Raw genomic sequence first — 23,298 nt, 5'->3', positions numbered from 1 at the left:
CCACATTCCCAGCCCTCCCTCCTCACCCCCAACACTGTCCCTCTTCTGCTTCTGAGATACACTCAGAGCAAGACCTGCAGGCATGCATGCACAGCAGCTCGGTCCACAGCCCGCAAGTGCGCTGAGGACACACGGACCACGGTCCCCCACGCGCTGCCCCGGGGACGGACCCCGAGCCCACGACGCTCAGGGAGGGAACCAGACACAGAAGGCCACACGGGGTGTGAGTCCATTTATGTGAAACATCCAGAACAGGCACATCCACGGACGGGAAGGGGGCTCGTGGGTGGTGGGGGGAGTGACAGCTGATGGGGACGGGGTTACAGAATGTTCTGGAGCTAGAGACAGCAGCACAACCTCACGAATGTACCAAAAATCACTGAATTACATCCTTTAAGATGGTAAATGGCAATGCATATTTTACCACAGTAACGAAAAACGTAACAAGAACTGGAAATATGCCTGCCCCTCACTTGCACCTGCTCCTGGCTGCCTGGGCCGCGCCTCCTTCTGGCTCTGTGCCCGGCCCTGCTGCTGGGTCTCACGGCAGTCTCCTCCCTTCCCTCTCGGTGCACACCCAGGGCTCCCGCCGCCTCGGGGTAGAAGCCCAGGTCCCTGCAGCCCCTGCCCTGTCCCCTCCCCTGTGCGGCTCCAGAGCCTCCGCAGGGATTGAGCCCTCGGTCCGCAGCGCCACCCCTGCTCCCTGCTCTCCGGGCCCCTGATCACACAGCTCAATCTCTGGATTCAAAGGTGCCCTTCCCCAGGGCCTCCTGCCCCCTGTCGCAGCCACACGTGCTTCTCACTGTCCACCACAGACGGGGCCCATGAGGGCAGGCGCGGCGTCTGGTGTCTCTGGTCCCCACTGCCCCGGACAGGGCTCCTCACCTGCAGGGAAGAGCCTGGGTGCTGGCCAGCCGTGGGCAGCTGCTCGCTGTAGGGGGGCTCACCCCTCTTCTCAGGAACCCCTGGGGCCCCCTGACCTGCCGGGTCCTGCTAGAGTCACCACTCCTCTGGCCTGGGCTGGCTTTCCTCTCCGGCCCCAAGACCCTCTGCTCCCCTTGATCACCTCCAAATCCCCCTCTTCTATGGTCCTCACGGCGTCCTCAGGCCCCGCTCCTGCCGCCCCCCCCACGTCCTCCCCTGCGGCCTCCCTGCCTCCCACGGGCCCCTGCCCCTGGCCTGTGCCGCACGCCCCACTACTACTAAACCGCTTTCCCTTTCCCGCAAAAGCTACATTCAAGGATCAACAGAAACAACTCTTGCCTGCCCCCCCCAGCCTCCCCTGAGATGCTGGGCCAGCGAGGTCACCCACTGGCCTCAGTTTCCCCGCCTGTCAGGTGGAGGTGGCAGCAGGGCCTGCCCCACCTGAGAGCTGCTGTGCCCCCCCCCCGTCCTCATCTGCTCCTCCGCCCCCGGCCCCCCCCACCCTGCCATGACCAGCCTGCTGCACAGACTGCCACTCTTGCCCCACCGTCCCCCTTCCAGATGGCAACCGGGGGGGTCCTCTTCCCCGCAGCAGCCGCACCCCAGCTGCGCCACAAGCACTGGCCACGTCCCCGTCCTCGGCCCCAGGGGACCCTGAACTCGGGGTCACTGGCAACTCTTGTAGACTGCCCGAGTCTTCTCCACGACCAGCTCAGCCAGGACGAGCCGCCTGCCCCCGTGTGCGACATCTAGACACCCCAGCTGGGGGCCAGACAGATGGACAGCCAGCCCTAGCAGTGCATGAACCCACAGCTGGTTTAATGACGACGACGCATTTCACAAGAAACAAGGCTCGCTCTGCACCAGGCGCCCCTCCGTCCCCTGTCCGTGCAGTTAGCCCCACGCAGACCCCCACCTCGCTGTCCCAACTCCCAGGCGTGGGTCCGACAGGCTGGGGGGCACAGTCCCACAGGCACAGCCAGCTCCTGGGCTCCGGCAGCTGCACAAGGCGAGCACGTGGCCGAGTCAGGAGTGCTTTCTTAAAAAAACACTCAAACAAAAATAACTTGACCAATCAAAATACACACGTCTATGTACACTGTCCCTCGTCTGTCCCCGCGGCAGGCAGATGCGGGGCCTGGGGCTGGGGAGGCGGGCTCCCACCGCTCCCCCTGGCTCAGGCAGGTTCAGCTGATCGGGAGCGGTAAGCGCTGCCCCCCCCCCCCCCCAAATGGGTAGTGGGTGAGCCATTGCTCCTTTCCCACCAGCCTGAAACTTTTCTGGGACCAATCTACAAGAACACAAACAAACCCAAAGAAAGTCACAAGTACGTATATACACGTGCACACACAAGGCCACTGGGACCTGGAGGGGCTCTGCTGGACGCCCCCCAGCCCAGGCCTGCCCCACCCTGTCCACTCCATCAGCACCCCGGGATCCAGGAGGGGAGCAGGAGGGGGAGGACTCCTACTCAGGCCCCTGGCCACATGCAGGCCCTCCCTCCCTCCCTCCCTTTTCGTCTCCGGGTCTGGAGATGAAGCAGGAGGGGATGGGCTCACGTGCAGCTGGGGACAGAGCAGAGTGGGTTGGGGGAAGCTCAGGAAGTTTCTGGAGGGACCTACGGGTGCCTCCTCCCTTGGCTGCCCCACGGCAATGTCACGGATGGACAGGACCCAATGGGGCGGCCTGGGGTAGGGGAAGGGGCCGGGGAGGAGGGGCCAGATGCCCACAGGACCCAGCCCTTAGGGTCGATTCTGCCCTTGGGTCACCCTGACCAGCTGCCCAGCAGGCCACAAGCACCCGAGTCCTGCTTGGGGATAAAACAGGGCCGTGACCCCCGTTAGTAACAAGGACAGTGCAGGGTCAGGGTAAGCACAACACAGCGAGTGGGCCTGTCTCATTTTCCTCAGACAACAAGTCCATCTCAAGATGACCTCCTTCGGCCTGGACACTGCCCGGGGCCCGCTCCTGACGTGGCGCCGTGCCCCCGAGAAAGTCAGTGGCATGGCTGCCAGGGAAAGGGCGGCAGGACTGGCCGCAGAGAAACCTGTCAGGTGGCTCTGTCCCTCTGATCCATGGGCTGACCTCAGCCGTCTGCCCAGCCCCATCTGACCGGCCTGGCGTCCAGCTGTCTGTCCCGTAGGCGTGAGTGGTGATGCGGTGGTGGCAGTGAGCACGTGCTTCTGGGAAGAGCATGCAGCCCCGACGATGCAGCGGCGGACGCAGACAGAAGCAGGCTGGGTCCCAGGAGGCGTCCATCGTGCTCCGAGCAGAGCAGCCAGACAGATGGTCCCTGCTGGGGCCCCATCTCCTGCTGGGGCCCAGCCATGTCCCCGCCCCAAACACCGGCTGCCAGGGTTCGCAATCAGGCTTTAATGAGAATCTTCAGGGTCTCTCCAGGCCCAACTCCCCACCCGCCCCGGCTGTCTCCTCTAGGGACCATGTGCTGGGGAGGGGAGGGTCCATGCACGCCGATGAGAGGTGGGACTCTTCCGACCCGGACGGTGAGGCCCGAGGCTTTACCGGATCCTGGTGAAGAGGTTGAGGACTGACACGGACTCCTGCAGGGCACACAGGAGGGACCGCTGAGCCTGCAGCCCCTGGGCGACCTCCCGGTAACCGCGGGCCGCTCGGTCAGGCCGTCAGGGCGCCGGGGAAGGAACTTCCGCCTGGAGGGCATGCGAGGCTTCGGGCCAGGGGAGCCTGTGGGCACCTTCCCCAGCACCCCGAGGGGTGGAGGGGAGCCAGGCTCTGAGTGCCTTGTGCCACGGGGCTGGAGCTGTGCGGCGACGCGGGAGCAGAGAGAGAGAGGGGACGTGGGCGTCCCAGAGGAGACTCCCGGGGAGACTAGAGCCACCAGGATAAATGGGCCGGTTGGGTGACTGGGGGAGGGGAGCCCCCAGGATAGGCTGAGGGGACGCGCGTGGGGGAACATCTGGCTCTGATACCGACCCACTTTACCTTTGTCGAACGGGTTTTGCTAAAGACATTCCAGAACCTCAGCGTTTCGTCCCCAGCACCAGTGACTATGGCCTCTCCATCAGGGGACATGGCCTGCGGAAGGGAGGAGACAGACCCCCTCCTTGGCCTTATGCCCTGCAGGCAGCCCTACTCTGACAGAGCTGCTGGAATGCAGCCAGGGGCAGGGGACAGGCCCCACCGAGGCCACGTAACAGAGCCGCGGTTAGAGCACCCTGGTAAAAACACAAGGCCGCCCCCCACCCACTGCAAGAAGAGATAGTCTGTTCTGCAAAATCGAACAAATGATAAGTACGTTTTAAGCACAAAACGTTTCACGGTCTGGTGAAACGTTCAGAGATCAGCCGAGTGCTCAGACCTGGGTTATCTACGGAGGTTTCTTCCTGTGCATGTTCAAAAACACACAGAAGAGTGGGGGAAGGGCAGGGATTTGGGAGAGCAGACTCCGGGTTGTGGGACAACCTGACCGTGCAGACAGGAGCCCATCCTGCTGTCCAGGCCTGGAGGCTGCCCGGGCAGGGGGACACGGAGGCAGGGGCTGCACACAGGGGCAAAGGACAGTGGTGTTCTTCTAGACGCCGGGCGGGGCAGACTCACCAGGTACAAGACCCTGTAGGAGTGCCCGGTCAGCTTTGCCACCTGGGTCAGGGACGGGTACTTCCAGACCAAGATCTGGTTCTGCGAATAGCCGTGCGTGCTCACCTGGGGGGTGGAGAGGGCGCTGTCAGAACTCAGGCCCCCCTTCCATGGCCCTGGGGCTCAGACGCAAGTGGTCCGCTGCACCCACCCAGGAACCATCTTGGGCTCGCTGGGCAAGGCACGGAGGCCACAGGTGACCGCCCTCGCTCCCTGCGAACCTGTCTGGTGCTCCCACCACCTCCTGCCTGCAACAGCCGGGCTTGTCTGCCCCCAGCTCCTCACCGAGGGACCCTGAAGGCTTTCTAGCAACGGAGCGGTAGGCACGCACACTGGCCCCGCAGGCCCTGCCCAGCCCCGCACTCACCAGTTCGTTGGCGTGCTTGGACCAGGCAAGGTTGCACACCTGGGAGCCCGTGTCGATGCACTGCAGCGGCTGCCCTGTGAGCGTGTTCCAGAAGCGGATGCAGCGGTCCGCCGTGCCGCCACCGGACGCCAGCAGCCCGTGCTGGTGTGGGGACCAGGCGATGGCCTTCACGGCCGCCAGATGCTCTGTGTACTGCTGCACAGGGCTCAGGCTTGAGTGGTTCCAGACCAGCAGCTGCGGGGGCAGCGACCGTGAGGCTCCCCGAGCCCCTCACAGTGCCCCCCGCCCCGGACAACACCCGCACTGCCCTTGCCCTGCGGCGGGAGGGACGGCCCGAGGCCGGGGTGGCGGGGGCCCCGGGGCGCCTACCTTGTTGTCGTTGCCCCCCGAGGCGAGGAGCTGGTGGTCTGTGGACCACTTGAGCCCACACACCTCCTGCCGGTGGCCCTGCAGCCGCCGCTCAGACTGCAGGGGCGGGGTCCGGATGTCCCTCTGCAGGATCATGCGGTCCCGGCTCCCAGATGAGAGCTGGTCAGCGTTCCAGGCCAGCGCCCCTGGAGGCCGGGCAGAGAGCAAGGGAGGCTGAGTCCCGGCCACCCCCCCTTAGAGAGCACACCTGCCCCCGGGGCCCGGGTGGCTCCTCACCGACGCGTGCCGTGTGGCCTTCCAGCATGGACAGCTTCTTCCCCGCAGCCGCATCCCAGATCTGCACAAAGCCCTTGTGCGTGCCCACAGCCACCAGGTTGCCCTGGAACCGATCACACAGGGAGGGAGTGCGCATCAGGCGCAGGCGCAGGGCCCTCTCCCTGACTGGCCACCCTGGCTCTCCTCTCCCTCCTCGCTGCAGGGCCTTGGGGCCACCTCTCTGTGAGTTCCTTTGGGCCAAGAGGATACCCCATCTTGGAACCCTCTGGGAAGACGGGTCACACAAACATTCCAGCTGACACACTGAACATCTGTGTGCTTCCCCACGTTGGGCGGGGGCCAGTCCGCAGGGGACCAAGTCTGGCCCAGGGTGTCTGGAGAGGAGCCCCATCACCGTAACCCAGGCTGGGGACAGGCAGGGGGGCCGAGGCCACTCCCGCAGCTTAGACGAGTGACCTCCAGGCTGGGGTCTGAAGCCCCCTCAGCACTGGGCAGGGCCCCCACCAGTGAGACCAGGTCAGATGTCCCCCGTGCCAGCCCTGCCCAGCTGGGGGGTACTGACCCGTTCAGACCAGCCCACAGACGTCACCGAGTCCCCTTCCACCGAGAGGTCACAGAGCCGGGTCACCTGGGAAGACGGGAAGCGGGCGGTGTGAGCCACGTGCTGCCCGGCGGGCCTCCGAGGCCCTCCCCATCTGTTCATGCCTCCATCCGCCCCACAACCACAAGTTCACGCGCTCGGGAACACCTCAGGCCCGTGCGCACTGGTGTCAGTGCTGAGACCTGGGGCAATGTGCCAGGGTGCTCAGGAGGCTGCACGCGGGGCGGGGGGGGTACACAACAGCATGGGGACGACAGACTGCACAGAGCCTGGGGGGGGGGGGTGACCAGGGCACCATCCTGCAGGAGGAGGCCACAGGCTGCCATGTGCTGAGGGGTGGCCCCTTCTCTGAGGCAGCTTCAGTCCCCTTTGGAACGCACCTGCATTTGATTTTATTCCCGAAAACAACCAGCCCACCTCAAACAGCAGTGGGTTCCTGCCCTGCAGTACCCCGGACCCCAGCAGCTACTCCAAGAGATTCACTGCTAAGGCAGGTGTGAGGACCACCACCAAGGACACGGTCCTCACGGCGGTCCCCAGGCTGCGCTGGGCCTAGACCCCATCCCTCTTCTGCTAACACGGAGGAATGGGGGAGGTTGCGGCCCCCCGCAGGGAGAGGTAGGCCCTGGGGGCACGCGGCTGGTGCTGCCCTGGACCCTGGGGACCGGCTCAGTCCTGCCCGCTCCCCCCAACCCCCCAGCGCACACTCGCTCCGGGGCGTCACCTGGCTGGTGCAGGCGCTCCACAGGTACACGCAGGTCCCCAGCCCCACGCTAAGCACGTTGAGGGATGACCAGTCCACTAGGTTCAGGTAGAAGTCGTCCTGCAGCTCTGGTGCGTCCAGGACCTTGAAGGGGATCTTGGAGATCTTGCGGGTAGGTTTCCGTGGCGACCGCAGTAGCTTCTGACTGCAGGGAGGGAGAGCCCAGCTCGTGAGCTCCTCTCCTCCTCTGCAGCCCTAGGAGCCCTAGGCTCCCCCCGTTGGGGTCTCCTGCTCATCCTGCCCCACCTTGTCACCCACGTGATTCCCAAAGCCATGTATGGGTGACTCAGTGGCCACCAACCTCCCTGAGCTCGGACAGCCACACAATGCCCTCTGCCCGGCACCTCCTCTAGGGAGCCATCCCTGACTCCCCTGTCTGGGCCCAAGGCCACTGAGCCTGCAGTGTGTCCCCAGGGAGGCCCCCTGAGCCAGCCCCGCACCCCGGGAGCACAGTTCTCGGACCAATCTTGGCTCCCAAGCACCCCCTGGCTGCCCGCCCTGCCCTGTCCCAGCCCCCACCGGCTCAGACTCACCTTTTGTTGCTGACTGGGGACAAGGAGTAGGGAGACACGTCGTTGCCGTCGTCAGGGCTGGAGCGCTTGGCGCTGAGGGAATACTGGAGGCGGGGGGAGGGGGGCACCCGCTGAGCGGAGCCTCAGCCCGAGCTCAGGGACCTCCCGCCCGGAGCCCTGGTGCCCCCGCGCTGCCGGAGGCCGGGCAGGAATGCAGGGTGCGCACCGAACCCGGGATGAGCTCTGGTGAGGATTCAGAGAAGCAAACCAGGCCTCGGGCCTGAGGCGTCGTCTGGACGGTGACTCACCCGTGTCGGCCCCCCCGCTGCCCCCCACAGCCACCAGCCCCCTCAGCCATCTCTCGGGAGACCCAAACCAGGCTCCTTCCCACACTGCACGGGGGCTGCCCCAAGGCTCAGGACCGTGTACTTGGCCCCTGGCCCAGCGCTGCCTTCGTGGCAGCAGGAGAGCAAAGCCTTGGTCCGGGGCGTGGGGTTGGGCGGCTCCCAGGTGAGCGCGGGAGAGCAAGTGGGGAGCCAAGCTGGGCGGCTCACCGTGAACAGGCCCTTCTTCTCAGGTGTGGAAGGCTGCAGCCTGCGGTCCTCTGTCTGCGGGTCCTGCACCTTCTCGATGCCGGCTCCCAGCAGCTCGTTCTTCAGCAAGGCGGAGTAGGCCAGGCCGTCTGCAGGCAGGGGGCTCCGTGAGGCCAGGGAGGGGCAGGGGGCCGGGGCGCGGCGGGGGGCGGGGGCTGGCTCCTGACCTTTGCCGTTGTCTGAGGTGGCGTCCTTGGCTTTCCGGTTTTGGCTGGGAGACTTCTCATTCTCCTGTGGGAAAGGGGGGCAAAGGAGGCAGGGCCAGCTGGAGCTAGCTCCTGGCCCCCCAGCCCCGGCCCGGCCCCGCCGCCCTCTGGGCAGCCCCTCACATTGATCCTGTGGAAATTCACGCTCCAGTTGGCCCCAGCTCTGGAGGGGATGAAGCGGTCTCCATGCTTGCTGGGGGAGGACACGGGAGAGTTGGCGGGCGTCAGGGTTCGCCGCATCTCTGCCACCTGCAAGGACAGAGGGGCTGGGCTGGTGCCGCGGAGCCCTCAGTGTGCAGGGCCGAGGCCAGTGTCGCCTCTCAGACCCTGAGGCCAGGCCTGGCCTGCCTCCCTGCACTCGGTCTCTGGCCGCTGACCCAGGGGATCAAGTTTAGAAATCCGGGTGGCAGAGGTGAGACGGTGAGTGGGCCACGTGCTCGGTGTGGCCTCCCTGCTCCGGGGGGCCGGACACTGGCGAGCAACAGAAGGCACAGTACAGACCGAAGACCCTGGTCCCTGTGCACGGAGAGCTGCCACCCCCTCAGCCCCATCTCCGTCAGGCAAGGATAGAGTCCCGCGCAACTGCGAGTCACTCACCAGACCCGGGGAGTGGACGCGGGGGCACGGTTCCTGGTCAACCAGCCCACCCCCCTCGACTGTCCCAGAAATGCCCCTTTTTCTATAAGGGATCTGCAGTGGGTTGACTTGTGTCTTCCAAAAAGCCATGTTGGAGTTCTAACCCCCAGGCGCCTGGGATGTGACCTCATTCAGACACAGAGTCTCTGCAGGTGTCCTCCAGATAAGATGAGGCCACGCTGGAGCGAGACGGGCCCCAAATCCACGCCCCGTGTCCTTCTAAGAGTCAGAGACGCCGACACGCACAGAGAAGGGGACACGAAGACAAGGCAGACACAGGGTGGTGGCTCTGAAACCAAGGGCTGCCGGCCACACCAGGAGCGGGGGCAGGCAGGAGGGGCTCCCCCAAAGGGCCCCCCAGAAGGAGTGTGGCCCTGAGACACCACGGGCGGAGGCCTTGACTGCCCAGCGCAGAGCTCAGAGAGCGTGGAGCAGAGTAGCAAGCACAGCCTGTGACCAGTCAGGAGCCCGTGACACAGGCAGCATGGCTGAAGGGGGTGGCGTACAGGAAAGAGGCACCCCCAAACGCTGCTGGCTCCCAGCAGATAAGGACCGGGCCACCTCATGCCACCATCACACCTCTGCCCGGTGAGGCCAGCCCCACGGCTCTGAACCCCAGCTCGGACACATTGGGCCCTTCACCTCCCTCTCTGGAAACTGAGAGCAGCTCACCTCCCCTGCCCCCCTCCTCAGTCCTGAGTGCGGCCCCACGGGAACAGGGGTCTGGAAGCTGACGGCCCATGTGGGCTCCCGCAGCAGGAGGCACACAGAAAGCCTGAGGAGGGGACTCCCTGGCATGTAGCTGTGCCTCTCTCCTGCCCTGCACCCCATCCTCTGAAGGGTGAAGCCCAGGGGCTCACTGCAGTCCCCACCCCAGCCCCCCGCATGGAGCCAGGACGGTGCCAGTGGGGGTGGGGTGCCAGGTACTCACGCAGGGCATCGTGTTCTCGTTCTGAACAACGATCTGCCGGAGGAGGCGCCGCTCATAGTCCTGGTCCATGGCGACGCAGGGCAGGCCCAGCCCGCCGGCCAACGTCAGCCGGCCAAGGTCAGCCTGGGGCAGGAAGGGCAGGAGAGGTCAGCACCAGTAGGCAGCAGCCCCCTCCACTGCCTGGTGACCACAGGGAACTCCATGGTGATGGCCAGGCCCTCCACCAAGGACGTCCCTCCCAGGAACCAGGGTGAGGGAAGCCACAGCGGGATGTGACGGGGAGGCCAGGGGGAGCCCTGGCCTTTGTCCTGGTTAGTGCAAGTCTCTCATTTATTCCTGGGCCATGAGGCTCACCCTGGGACCACCCCTCCAACCCATGCACCCCATCACGTTGCCTTCCTGCTTCAGATCCTGAGGCTACAAACTGCCCCCCAAACCACATCCAGCCCTGAGATTGGAGAAAGGGGCTGAACAAGGGCTGAAGTGGTCCCAGCATGGGTTCCTCCGAGCAGGGAAGCCTGCGTCCTAGAGCAAGAACGGGGCCACAGTCCTCACCCTGCAGCCCCGTGTGTGCAAGCGGGTGGGGTTCAACAGCACCCCCCACTGTGCTCTACCCAGCTCAGAAGGCTTCTCTAAGAGTGAGAAGAGGGGAGGCAGCAGAAGAATGTTCTACGAGGAGGAGCACGTGCAGCAAGAAAGGGCTGAGCACTGTCCGGCACGAGGGGAGCGAGCGGCCACCTCGGAGAGAATGATGCTCTTCACCGCAGGGCTGACACCAGGCCCACAGCCAGTGGTTACTTGCAGAAACCAACGGGAAACGTCTGCAGCCGTGCTTCCCCTTGGGGGTACCGCAGAGCCTCTGGAGGCTGAAGCAAGAATTCGGGGGACAGAGCCCGGCACAGGGCGTGCTCAGAGGACTGCAGCTTCCCAAGGCGCACCTGCTCTCACCCCAGACCCCCCGCGCGCTCATAGTCACCGTCCCTCTGCTACTCGGGCTGGAACCTGGGGCCGGGACAGGAAAATATCAACAAACTGAACAGCAAAAGCTGGCCAAAAATTAAAAGTTTATGAATTCTGAAGTGTAGCACCCCGGAGAAGTCAACGCTTGGCTTAAAAAAAAAAAAAAATTACAGTAAGAGACACGGAACAGAAACCGTAGCGTTGTAACCATTTTCAGTGCACAGCTCAGCTCAGCCGCATGAAGCCCACTCACACTGTTCTGCGAACACCCAAAGCATCCGGCTCCAGAACTTTCTCATCCTCCCAAACTGAGACTCTGTCCCCATGAAGCACCGACTCCCCGCCCCATCCCCGTGAGCTCCTTGCCACACACTCGCACGCACGCGTGCACGCACAGCCACGTGACCCAGGAAGTCCACTTCTAGGTACATGCCCTGGAGAAAGGAGGGCAGACCCGCACCGGGACTAGTGCTCTCGTGTCCTGACTGGTGTTATTCGTAACAGCCGAAAAGCCAGAGACTCCCAGGTGTCTCCACAGATGAAGGATAAACACAGTGCGCAGTCCATCCACGCACGCTGAAATGTGATTCAGCCTTAAAAAGAAAAGATATTCTGACACCTGCTCCAACGTGGATGCACCTGGAAGACACCGCGCTCGGTGAGAAGCCAGACGCAGGACACACCCCGTGCGATCCTACTTTGTAGGGGCTCCCCAGGGGGTCCCGGGCACAGAGACAGAGAGGAGACCAGAGAGAACGTTTGCCCTTTCAAACAAAGACACTGAGGACGCCTGGGTGGCTCAGTTAAGCGTCTGCCTTCGGCTCAGGTCACGATCCTGGGGTCACCAGATCGAGCCCCGCAGCGGGCTCCTTGCTCAGCGAGAAGTCTGCTTCTCTCTCTCCTTCCACCCTCTCCCTCTGCTTGTGCTCTCTCTCAAATAAGTAAACTCTTCAAACAAAGACTCCCAAGGAAAGTACTGGCTTTGTGTCACCTGGGAGGGAGCAGACCTGGGGGACCACCACTCACACCTCTCCAGCTGTGGGCACGAGGAGATATTCAGGCCAACCCGCCTAAGTCCTACTTTCAACACCCCCAAATGGCCTGATGGGTTCCCGGGCCTGCGGTGGAGAGACCAGGTACAGCACGTGGCTGAAGGACCAGCGTGAGCCTGCCGATTTTTTTTTTTTTTAAGATTTTATTTATTTATTCATGAGAGACCGGGGGGGGGGGGGGGGCCGAGGGAGAAGCAGGCTTCCCGCGGAGCAGGGAGCCCGATGCGGGACTTGATCCCAGGACCCTGGGATCATGACCTGAGCCAAAGGCAGACGCTTAACCATCTGAGCCACCCAGGCGCCCGAGCCTGCCGAGTTCCTGACCCTCACCTGCGACGAGGGGACATGGAGGGCTGGCCTGGTGTGGTCCAGCCCAAAGCCGGACACTCGGCCAAAGCCAAGCCAGGTGCATTAGGCTCACAAGAACATGAGCACGGCCTCTAGTCACCACTGTGTCCCACACCACGCGCCACATTAGTGGGCGCTACCAGTGCGTGGCCTCACATGCACATAAACACATGACGGCTGAGCCAGGGGCAGCAACACCTCAGGGTCACATGGGGGCACGGACAGGGGCTCTTGCCCACAGGCCTGAGATCCGTGCCCACCTGCCCCCAGGGGCCTCCCTCCACTGGGCCTGGGGTTCTTCTGAGCTCCCCCAGCCCCGTTGTCCCCACGGGACCACACAGCGGGCCTCCTGCTTTGTGAGTGAAGTGGGGTTGAGGCCCTCCATCTGGGGAGCAGATGTGGGAGCAGCAACCCCGTTCTTGGCCATCACCCCCCACCTTGCATGTACCCTGTGTGCCCCGGCAGAGGTCCCCAGACCGGTTCAGCCCATTTGTCACAGAGTGGAGTCCAGAAGTAGGGGGTGGCTGTGACCCTCAAGCCTCCCTCACTTCTCTGGGGGTGAGGCTCCTTCCCCAGCCTCTCCTTCCTGTCCAGTTCCAAGTCCACCTACTGGCCTGCCCCAGGACAAACCCCAATGTGTATCCTCACCACAGGGACCACGCCTGGGGCGGCACGGCCATGAGTTTCTGTCCAGGCTGGAAATGCCCGTTCAGAAGACACGGTGTTTCCCAAGGGTGAGCCTGGGCCCCATGCAAACCGGGGCTGAGCTCCAGGAGGCCAGCGTCCACTTCGAGGACCGAGAATCCCCAGTGGGATTTTTGGCAGGGAAGAAGAAGGGACATATGGCTTCGTTCTGGTCAGTTCTACCATCAGTGGGTACTCTGCCAGAGTTGGGCCAGTCAGCTGCCCCCTCCACCTTGCAGACAAGGAAACAAGGGCCAGAGAACCACTAACGTCCCTCTGCCAACCGTGTGTGGAGTCAACCCTGGCCGGCCCTGGCTGGAGCCTTGTCCGCCACCCACCAGGCACTGAACCCTGAGGGGAGTCAGGTGAAGGCCATGCTCAGTCCATATGCTCAGTGGATGCCCCTCCCCTGCTCTCCCCCAGTAGGGCTGCTCAGGGCTGGTGGGGCTCTGCTGGGGGGGTGGGGAACAAGGGGTTTCAGCACCGGGAATGGTCATACTGTGGGCTACGGGGGCCTAAACCTCTCAACCCAGGTGAGTTCGCTTCCAGTGGAAAACAGAGCCCCCCATTCACAGAGCCAGGCCACCATGCTTGTGTCCCCAGGTGACTCCCTGTGAGGCCGGCAGGGCTGATCTGTCACATGGACGGCAAGGCCCAGGAGAAACGAAAAGCGTCCACAAGACAAGACAAGCCACAAACGGTTTTATTTAAAAAGACGACACAAGCGGGAAAAATACCTGCCAGCCTTGGGAGATACCGAAGCGGTGAAGGGTGTGTGCATGGCGCTCCTGAGAGCAACGCGCACCGTGGCCGGCAGCCGGAAGGTGGCAGGTCCCCAGCCCCGAGCTTCCAGGCAGCTGACACAGCCCGGCCGCCCATGCCAATGCAGAAGGCAGGCACGCGCGCTCCTTGGCAGGAGCTGAGACCCGACTTCCAAGGAAGGCAATTTGGCAGTTGCTTTCCAAATTTAAAACGCACATCCTTTCTGATGCGGTATCTCTACTTCCAAGAATCCGCCCGTAATAGTTGTGTGCGATACCATGTGGGCAAGGACGCGGTCTGCAGGCTGCGTGTGGGAACAGGAGGCGAGGGCTGACGCGGTGGCGTGAGGCTCCTGTCCCCACCAGGGCACAGGGCAGCGGGGGGGGTGGGGGGGGTCAGCGAGCCCCACGCACGTGAGCGCAGCTCCGGGCCAACAAGCTACTTCCGGAGGGCGGGGGAAGAACCCAGGAGCACAGGTCAGCTCAGGGGAGAGGAACTGAGGGTGCGGGACAGGACAGCAAGGAGCCTTGCTTCCCTGGGCGCGTCCGTGTGCACTTCTGGGGCTCTGAGGCCCCGGCCCAGGGCTGGAGCACAGCTGGCAGGGCACCCAACATTCGGTCGCCTTCACCGCACACTTGAGAACTTCCTAATAAAATATCTGAGAGCCTGTGCCGACTCTTCCGTTAGCGAGCAGTCTGGGGCACGGACCGTCCACAGGCCGAGACAGAGCCGGGAAGGCAGCAGCGAGCGCCCCGAGCTCACCCAGCTGACCAGGGAGGCTGGTGTCCAAGTCAGGTGAACGGGGGCCAGAGCCCTTGGCCACTCGCTGCCACTGTCCCCTCCACTGGGTACTGTCCCTGGGGGACTTGCCCACCCACCCAGCCAACCCTTAAGAAGGGGGTCTCCTCTTCCCCCCAACGTGGCCCCCAGGATGAAGAGCCAAGAGACCCACCTCAGCCCACCGTCTCAGACAAGCTTCCAACCTCCAAGCCCGCTCTTCTGGGAGACAGGCAGCACCCCCGTCACCTCACAGGACAACAGTGAGGTTCCCTCACAGCGAAAGCTAGGGTCTGCACGGGTCAGGGGTCGCCCAAGCACCCAGGGCTGCCCTCCCGTGCACTGGCCGTGCTTCGCTCCTCACTCACCCTGGGCCCAGAGCTCTCTGAGAGCAAGCCGATCCCCACCAGCAGTCAGGGAGCGGGGCCCAGCCTTCTCTGCAGCTCCCCACTAGCCCCTGGCCTCACCCAACCAGCCCTGGGTGTGCTGCTCACATGGTTTCCACCCACCGAGCACTCAGCAGAGACGGCCCACTCTAGGTAGGACCCAGTGGTTCTCGCTGGGGGCCATCCTGCCCCCCAGGGGACATGGGGCGGTGTCTGGGGACTTGTGTGGTTGTCACGACTGGGGTGCTCCTGGCATTGAGGGGTGGGGGCCGGGGCTGCTGCTCAGCATCTTCCCCCACCCCTGCAGAGAGTGGTCCGGCCAGAATGTTCACAGTGCTGAAGGACAGAGACACTCTGGGACCAGGCCAGGAAGGCTAGCAGATGAGGGAGACGATGAAACACGTGGGCTGGGCCTGGTGTGAGCAAGGACCGAGGACACAGCACGCAGCACCTCCAAATGTCTCCCAGCCTCCTGGAGTGGGGGGCGGCCGCAGGGGGCACAGCAAGGGCGGTGGCATGGAGATGCAACAGTCTCCCCTCCAGGCCTGGGGGCAGCCCAGTGCACCCACATCTCCTCCCAAGTTCATGCTGGGCCCCGGGGCCCCCAAGACGGAGCACTCTGCTTCCAGAAGTGCTCACCAAATTTAAAGTCCTTCAAGGTCCTGCTCATCTAGAAAAACCGGTCCCTCCTGGTTTAGATGTTGTAAGGCTCTTCAGCAAAAGCCAAAGGAATGAGACATCCCCCACAACAGGGCTTTCGTGACTCGGTGTTTTGAGGGCAATGCCGGTCTGGATGTGGCTACCTACGAAATGATTTACACGGGAGGGTCTCCCCATTGTGACGACCACAGATGTCCTTGGCACCGCCCAGCGTCCCCCAGCAAAACTGTCCTGAGTGAGGGTAACTCCAGCTTCTGTGGGGGAAGCCATACCCGCTAACAGGTAGAGGTCAGGTGGCACCTGCTCCCATCCCGTGTGGGCCCAGGGTCCCAGGTGAGCAGGATACTGCTCCTGGCCCCATGGGACAATGACAGCAGCGGACCAGTGTAGCTCCAGGTCTTGTACTTAACTTTGCCCCCAGGTGCGATGCTACCTCCCTTTCACAAACGAGGAACCTGCTGGGATCCTCCCCAGGAAATGCAGCCCCAGTGCCCACGCTCACCCTCCGGCCCACGGCTGCTCAGATCATGACGCTCCCCCAGGTGGGAGGGTCCCCAGGCCCAGCATCGGAGCGAAGGCCTGCTCTGGAGTGGGGCGTCACATCACGTGTGAGTATCTGCTGGCTGGTTCTCGCAGGAACCATCCACCAATTAGGACTATGCTGGTAAATGGCTGGGGGCTCCCTGGGAACTGTCACCAAGGGGCACAGCCCTTCACGGGGCCCCTGAAGTCTGCAGAGACGCATGCACCCGTGGGAGAGATCCATAGGCGGAGGCTGCAGGAGACCCCAGGATAGCTCCTGGCGCTCCCAGACTACCTGACTAGCAGCCCTTTCCTCCTGGGAAGACGACAGCATCCTGCCGGGCGCCCAGCGGTTGGTCGTATTCTTCTCAGCCTTTCTCTAAAAGGCTGGGGAAGTACCACATGAGAAAGACCCAACTAGAAGAAGGGGGAGTTGTCCAATGTCCCACTCACGTGGGAGCCTCTGGCTTTGCTGCTTCTGCCTCAGCTCAGGCAGGCTTGGAACCAGCCCTCACAGCTCCTTCCCCCACCACCACAGTCAACCCAATCACCATGCAGTCCTAGAGAGGTCTGTCAGAGAACGAGGGGGGGGGGGTGCGGGGCTGGCTCCAGAGAAGGACACACCTGGCTTTGAGTCCCAGCCTCCATTCCTACTGGCCCAGTAGCTCTGGGCAAGCAACTTCTCTCTGACCTGGGTTAACGGGAGAACGCCACCTACGTTGCTACAAAAGTGGGCGGGACTTCTGTGAAGCAGCTAGCAGAGGGCCTGACCCAAAGGAGATGCTAGGAAGTGGTGGCTGATCCCCCGGGCTCAGGGACAGGTGCACAACAGCCTCCAGATGGGCCTGCTTCCTGCTCCTCCATCCGCAGCGTGTGTGGGCTGTGTGGCAGGGGAGGTGCCCTGCCGGCCACAGCGGGAGGCTGGGTGGCCAGGTGGGGCCCCTTCTCCTCCCTCACTGCAGCGCGCACCTCCCCCCCCAGAGGAGGGAAGGCTGCAGTCAGTAAAAGACGTGGGGCTGGTGGTGGGAGGCCTGGCCGTGGTCTCCAGACATCGACTAGAACTTAGGCTCCTGGGCTCCGAAAGGGACTTCTGAACAGGGAGGCCCCACCCAGCGAGGGAACCCGACGAGCTAGTGGTCCGTTGCCTCTCCCTACAGCAAAAGACAAGGCCCAAAAGAGCTGCAATCAAAAAGGACCGCGCCTGACACAGGACAGGGAGACGGCCGATGTGAATCAGCATGAGGGTCAACTTAGTTCTGGGGAGGCCCGGAGGTGGGGGCCCCCAAGGAGCACGTTCCAGCATGCATGCAGTCACTCAGCTAAGGCTGACTCCCTGCACTCGCTCTGTGCAGACAGGCCCTGGGGCTCATCAAGGCGTCCTGCCCCTGCCCCGGGCTGGCAGTCTAGAGGACATGGCTTTCTGGACCAAAGGCTCTCACTTTCTAGCCTGTGACAACGGCTCGAGAGACACTGTGGCTCCCCAGGCAGGCACTGCTGCACAAAGCCCCAGAAACGCGCGCAAGGTGAAGCCGCTCGCCTCCTACCCCTCAGCGCTGCAAGACACCCATTCTAAGTGTGACGGGGTGAGACACCCAGCCCACGAGGCCATTAGGGTCGAGCACGCAAACCCCTACACAAAGGAAGGATGACTTGGCAACAGCACCCAAACGATTTATGCTCACGTACATGTTTACAGCTGTGGTTTATGTCAGAGAGCCAGATCTCAAGGCTGGACGGGCCTTAAAGGGGTTCGGAGTGAGCCCCCTCACAATGGCATCTGCTTACACACCTGCAGGGACAGGGGGCTCACCCCCTCACAGGCAGCCCTGAGCATCAGAAAGTGCTTCCTCAGTATGTCTCGCCATGGATCCCACCTCTGGGTCCCAGGTAGGGGCAGAAGGAAAACCCTAAAACCTAGTACATTTAGGGCAAGGACACGCAACCCCATCTGCCGGCACTGGTGACAGTGGGACCACGTCATTCTCTGTGGGGGACCGTCACGGGCATGGCAGGGGGCTGAACAGCATCCCTGGCCCCCACCCACTCCATGCCAGAACACCCCCACTGTGACAACCACAAATATCCCCAGACATTGCCCCCAGTGGAGAACCCCTGGTTTACAGGAATCCTCAGGGGGGAGAGTGGTTTCCCTCAGGCTCAAGAGACCAGCGCTAACCTTTCTCTTACTGTTCAGCTTTCCGTAAGTGTAGCCAGACAAGCTCCAAGCAGCAGTCTGCCCCTGCCCTTGCTCCCTCATCCTCCCTCGATGCCACCTTCAACCCAGCCCGCCTCTGCTTACTCCTCCTTATTGTAGGGCACTGTGCAAATACAGCCTGACACATCCCGCACAAACCGGTGGTTCCTTTCTCTGGACAGAGCATGTGCAAAAAGGCATGGGGATCTGGAAGGAGCGGTTGCTGCCCTAGAGAACTGCGCAGAGGTTCAGGGAGGCTGGGTGAGGCCGTGCTGGGGGCAGGAAGAGGGAAAAGTAAAGCCAGAAGAGCAGTCTCCCGGGCGGTGTCCTAGGGCTAGTGGCAGGGGGGTGGGACAGGACAGGGAGCGGGGAGTGGCAGGAGCTGTGCCTCTGTGCACTGGAGGTGGCATCACGCGCAGACCGGGCAGAGCACCGGGGAGCAGGCCCATGCCTGCCCAGCACAGCGGGCTGGTCCAGAGAGGAGGGGCCCCATGAGAGGCCGGGCGCGGGAAAGGTTCACGGAAAGAGTGACCTCTTCTGGGCTACCTCAAGCCAGGTGCCTGCAGGACACCCAGATGACGACTGGCACTGGCCCCGTGGGCCTGGAGTTCTGGAGCCAGCCTCGGGCCGCAGCAGCAAACGAGGACAGGAAGTGAAGTGTGCCCGCCAAGAAAGTGTGCAGATAGCAGAGACGCATCTGAGTTCAGATCAAAAACAAGGGTCACCACACAGGAACCCGCACACCACTGTTTGCAGTGGCTCTAGTCCCAACAGGCAAAAGGTGGACACAGTCCAAGTGTCCACCCAACACGCAGGCACATCCCTCGGCCTCGGATGGGCCAGGTGCCCACACGCGTGGCCCCAGGGACGGACCCCGAGCCCACGACTCTCAGGGAGAGAACGAGACACAGAAGGCACACGGGGTGTGAGTCCACGTGGGTGACACGTCCAGAACAGGCTCATCCTGACAGAAAATGGGGCAGTGGTTGCCGGGGCTGGGGAGGGCAGAGGACTGATGGGTAAAGGGGAGGAGGTTTGTTTGGACGAGAATGTTCTGGAGTTAAGGTAATAGATGCAAAAGCTGGAAACCACTGAACTGTGTACTTTAAATCACTAAATCACATGGCATGGGAATTCTATCTGAATAGATCTGTTAAAAACAAAAATTCAGCAAATAACGAAAAGGAGAGCCAGGGAAGGAGGCTGCTCGCTGACGGAAGGTGCAGGAAGCCAGGAAGAGAGTGGAGTCCACAGTCCAGTTTCGGGGGTCGAGGACTAAGCCACTCGAGGCTGCGGGGCCGAGCCGTGTGCTCCTGTCCCAATCTCAGGCAAGGAAGCCACAGTAGGAGAAAGCAGTCACTTGCCAAGGACACAAGGATGCATGGCGGTTGGGGGCACGAATGTCCCCTGTCCAGAACGTCAATGCCACACGAGAAGGAGCTCTGATTGTGTGCGAGTCGCAGTGCCGGACAGAAGGAAGGAGCTGCAGGATGCGCCTGGCTCCAACTGCCCACCGCCTGCAGCCACTCCGCATGCACCAAATCTTGGGCAGGTGGAGTGAGAGGTGGCCAGAGCAGTAACGAGTGGACCTGACAAGGGGGAGGCTGCTGGGGCCTGTGATGGATCAGAAACTGGACGGCGGGAAGCTGCTAGGCAGAAGAGGGGCGGCCTACTATTCCCTCCCCAGCTCTGAAGGCCATCAGCTCCCTGTGCCAACTCCCAGAATGGGCCAAATGTACCCTACCCTCTGGCTGTCCCCACCCTTTAGCACTCACTCAAGCCAGGGTTCCTGAGCTCCAGTCTTACGGGGCGCAGAGTCCCTGCCCTCACAGGGCTCTTGGACTGAACTCCAGTCCCAGGTCCCCCCCCGTGGCACTGCTGATATTTGCACTGGGCGGAGGGGTGGGACAGCAGCATCCCTGACCCCACCCACTCGATGCCAGGAGCACCCCCAGTCGTGATCACCACAGACACCCCCAGACAGCACCAATGTCTCCAGTGGAGAACCTCTGCTCTCGAAGAGAATTACAACGGTAGTGCCATTTCGCTGGTTCCTAAAAGACCAAGTCCCTCGATCCTGACACCTGACATGAGTCTCCAGGATCGGCCTTCCAAACAGAACCATTTGGGATCCTCACCCTGCTGCTCAGTGCTACCAAGCAAAAGGTCCCCACGATCAACCCCACTCTGGTCCCCAAATCCGCCAGGCCAGAGGCCCCAACAAACAGCACTGGGAGATTTCCTGCTGAGAGGGCCTCGTGTGAGAATGGAGGCAGACTGGCTTCTGAAGACTCATCGCCTCCCCATTTGCTTCCAGGCACTTCTCCCGTAGCCCCAAACAGCCACTGCCACCGGCTGGGCCACGGCGGGGGGGGGGGGGGTGGGGTGTCTGAGATTTCCCCGGGGAAACAGTCACGGGGCCCAAATGGCCAGCACAGCTAGCTCCCTGGACACTGCCCACCACCCAGCAAAGCAACTGTCCTTTGAACCAAGAGCTGTCCAAGGGCCAGAAGCCTGGTTTTCAGAGGGGGAGAGCCCACAATCCTCAACAAAACCCTCTTGGAGCAGTGGAACCTTGTTCACTTGGAAAGTGGCCTTTAACAGCCAGCACACCTGCTTGCACTCTGGGGCTTAGAAGGCATGCCAGTCTAGTAGTTTCTGTTGAAACAGAAGGGCCCATGACCTCAAAGGCCAAAATGGCCCATGAGAAATTCTGCAAGAACAGCCCAGGATGTGTTCTAGGGGACAATGCACCACTCTGGGGGCTGTCCCCAGGAGATCTCATCAGCCTCTAGTGTGCAAATCCCCTCCCCCCTCCAGGAGAGACCACCCAACCTCCTTCATTTCAAAGACCTTCTCACCTGTCCCCAATCTGGAGTAAGGGGAACAGCTGTGCATGTTGAGATGGATTGTTTTTCTTTTGATAAATCCTCCCCATCTAAAGTATAGTAAGAAGTTGGGGGGGGGAGGGATGGAGGGTGCGCGGTGTAGCCTCGCCAGAGGGAGGCAATGAGGTCATCACTCTGTGAACTGGAGTGGGGTGGGGGTGGGGGCCTAGTTCCTAGCATGACAGGTCCCTGAATGAGCGGAGGATTTCCAGGGGGAAAGAACAGGGAAAAATGAAACAGGTCTAGGCTAGACAGCTGCGCAGCGGAGGGTCTCCGGCTTTGGGTTGGGGGCAGGTCTAGACAGTGCAGGACCAATGGGTGGGGGTCTGCAGTTTTTAGTGGGGGAACATGGCTGTGACGGGAAGAAGCATTCCACACCTGGGGGCTCCCGGATGTCGGGCGGGTGCTTACAGGAAAAGGCAGGATGGTCCAGGATAGGAGGGTAGCGGGGCAGGGACAGGTCGTCTCAGATTTTGGTGGGGTCAGGGCCCACATGGAGAGCTTGACACAGGGCTGGATGGCAGCTGGAAAGGGTCAAGCTGGGAGGCTGGGGGTGCAGATGGCAGTGGGGTTGGGAGCAAAGGGGTCACTGATGCACTCAAATGGCAATACCTAAGTGCTTCTGGGTGCCAGGAACCCCGAGGGGCGCCCACACGGACAAGGTCTCCACACCTCCTTCTACTTGTTTCAGGGGCCACAAAGCGGGGGAAGGGGGCCTGGTTCGAGCCTGGCTGTGTCGTGACAGCCGTGGGGGGGGGGGGGGCAGTCTCGATCCGGGCAGGGCCTGAGCTGGGATGGTCCCAATTTGGAAGAGGCGGGTTCGAGAGGCCAGAGATGGAAGAGCCGTTCTGGGGGACAGCTCGGCCCCGTTTATAAGCGGACCTCGGACCTAGCTGCGGGGGGAGTGCTCGGGCTGCAGGTGGCTCGGGCTGGGGCGCTCATGCAGGGCCGGGTTTGGGGGGTGAAGACGGGAGTGAGATGCGGAGGTCACCCCGGGCCTAGCTCGGCACGGGGGGCTGGCCGGCTCCCGGAGGGCCCGAGTGTGGGGGCCGCTGGCTCGGTGTCGGGGCGGAGTGGGGGGAGGCCCGGGGGAGGCCCGCGCCGCCGTCGGGCCCTGCCCGGCTCGGGGGGGGGGGAGGGTCGCGGCTCGGGCCCGGGGGGCGGGTCCCCACACCCCGGCCGCCTCACCTGGCTCGCTCCGGTCGCCCGCTGGCTCCGCCGACCCCGCCTCTCCCGGCGCCGCGCCGCGCCGGCCGCCGCCGGCCGCAGCTCCACTGGTCCTGCCGCGGCCGCCGCCAACGGGACCCCGGGCTCCGTGCTCCTTAATATGGCGGCGGTCGCTGTTCCGCGGCCTCCCGGAGCCCTCCTCCGCCGCGCGCGCTCCCGCGCCCGGCCACGCCCCCGCGCCGGCGCGCTGCGTGCGGCCGCCACGCCCCGCCACGCCCCCTCGCGCCCGGGCCTCTCGCCGGGGCCGCGCCCCGACCCGCCCACCCTGCACGACTGCGCCGGCGCACGTCGGGCATCTCGGGAGGACGTGACGTAGCTGGTGATTCGAATCAATACAGGAAGCGCGGCGCCACGCGTTGCCATGGGCGACCGAGGCCGGCCGGATCTCCCCGGCCCAGGGGAGCCCAGTTGCGTGGGATCTGCGGGAATGGCTCTGCTCAGTTAGGACGCGGTTCTCAGGGGACAGTCGCAGGGCCGGGCACTCAAGGGCAGACAGACCCACGCCCCGTGAGGGCAGGCGCACTGCGTGATAAGCGCAGAGAAGCTCGACAACAGGTGCATGTCTGGGCCGGGCCGACCCCACTGCCTGCGGCAGCGCATTCGTTCAGTCGGCCAGCATTTACTGCGCTCCTACGCAGGGCTCGTCCAGGCCCTGGAAGTAGGGCCCAAATCCTAATCGTCTCTGCCCACCCCCCACCCCCTAAATGGGCAGAGGATCCAGACAGACATTTTCCAAAAGAAAAGAGATGACTGGCCAAGAAGCTCACGAAAAGTCGCTCGCCACCGTTACTCATCAGGGAAATGCAAGTCACAACCAGTGAGCTCCCACTTCGCTCCTGCCAGGGCGGCTACGAGAAAAGAACAGAACGGGAAGCGAAACCAGGAAAGTGCTGGCGAAGATGCGGAGCAACTGAGCCCCCCTACGTTGCTGGTGGGGTGGAGAATGGGGCCGCCACCGTGGAGGACGGCCGGGCAGCTCCTCGGAGAGTTACCCGCTGGACTACCGAAGACCTAGCGATTCCTCTCCTCGCTATATCCATCTACC

The 23,298-nt window shown here is 63.0% G+C and overlaps 1 protein-coding gene across 4 annotated transcripts; it reads right to left on the bottom strand.

The window, feature by feature from the left end:
- Positions 1–217: 217 nt before the first annotated feature.
- Positions 218–22,428, bottom strand: FZR1 (fizzy and cell division cycle 20 related 1). 4 transcript variants are annotated; one of them, XM_027586898.2, is made up of 14 exons: positions 22,215–22,428; positions 9,794–9,916; positions 8,350–8,419; positions 8,188–8,251; positions 7,982–8,109; positions 7,449–7,531; positions 6,877–7,060; positions 6,114–6,179; positions 5,552–5,654; positions 5,276–5,460; positions 4,907–5,140; positions 4,501–4,605; positions 3,877–3,978; positions 218–3,485 (listed from the first exon to the last, which is right to left on the bottom strand). In XM_027586898.2, exons 2-14 carry the CDS (start codon positions 9,847–9,849, stop codon positions 3,444–3,446), a joined length of 1,422 nt encoding a protein of 473 aa, XP_027442699.1. In that variant the 5' UTR covers positions 9,850–9,916; positions 22,215–22,428; the 3' UTR covers positions 218–3,443. The 4 variants fall into 4 exon arrangements, with proteins under 4 accessions (XP_027442699.1, XP_027442695.1, XP_027442697.1 ...); XM_027586894.2 differs by having other exon boundaries at positions 8,350–8,475; positions 22,215–22,427; XM_027586896.2 differs by having other exon boundaries at positions 3,886–3,978; positions 8,350–8,475; positions 22,215–22,425.
- Positions 22,429–23,298: the final 870 nt, after the last annotated feature.

The sequence above is a fragment of the Zalophus californianus genome, chromosome 1, assembly GCF_009762305.2.
Source record: "Zalophus californianus isolate mZalCal1 chromosome 1, mZalCal1.pri.v2, whole genome shotgun sequence".
Lineage (NCBI taxonomy): Eukaryota > Metazoa > Chordata > Mammalia > Carnivora > Otariidae > Zalophus > Zalophus californianus.
This window is presented reverse-complemented; position numbering and strand designations above follow the sequence as displayed.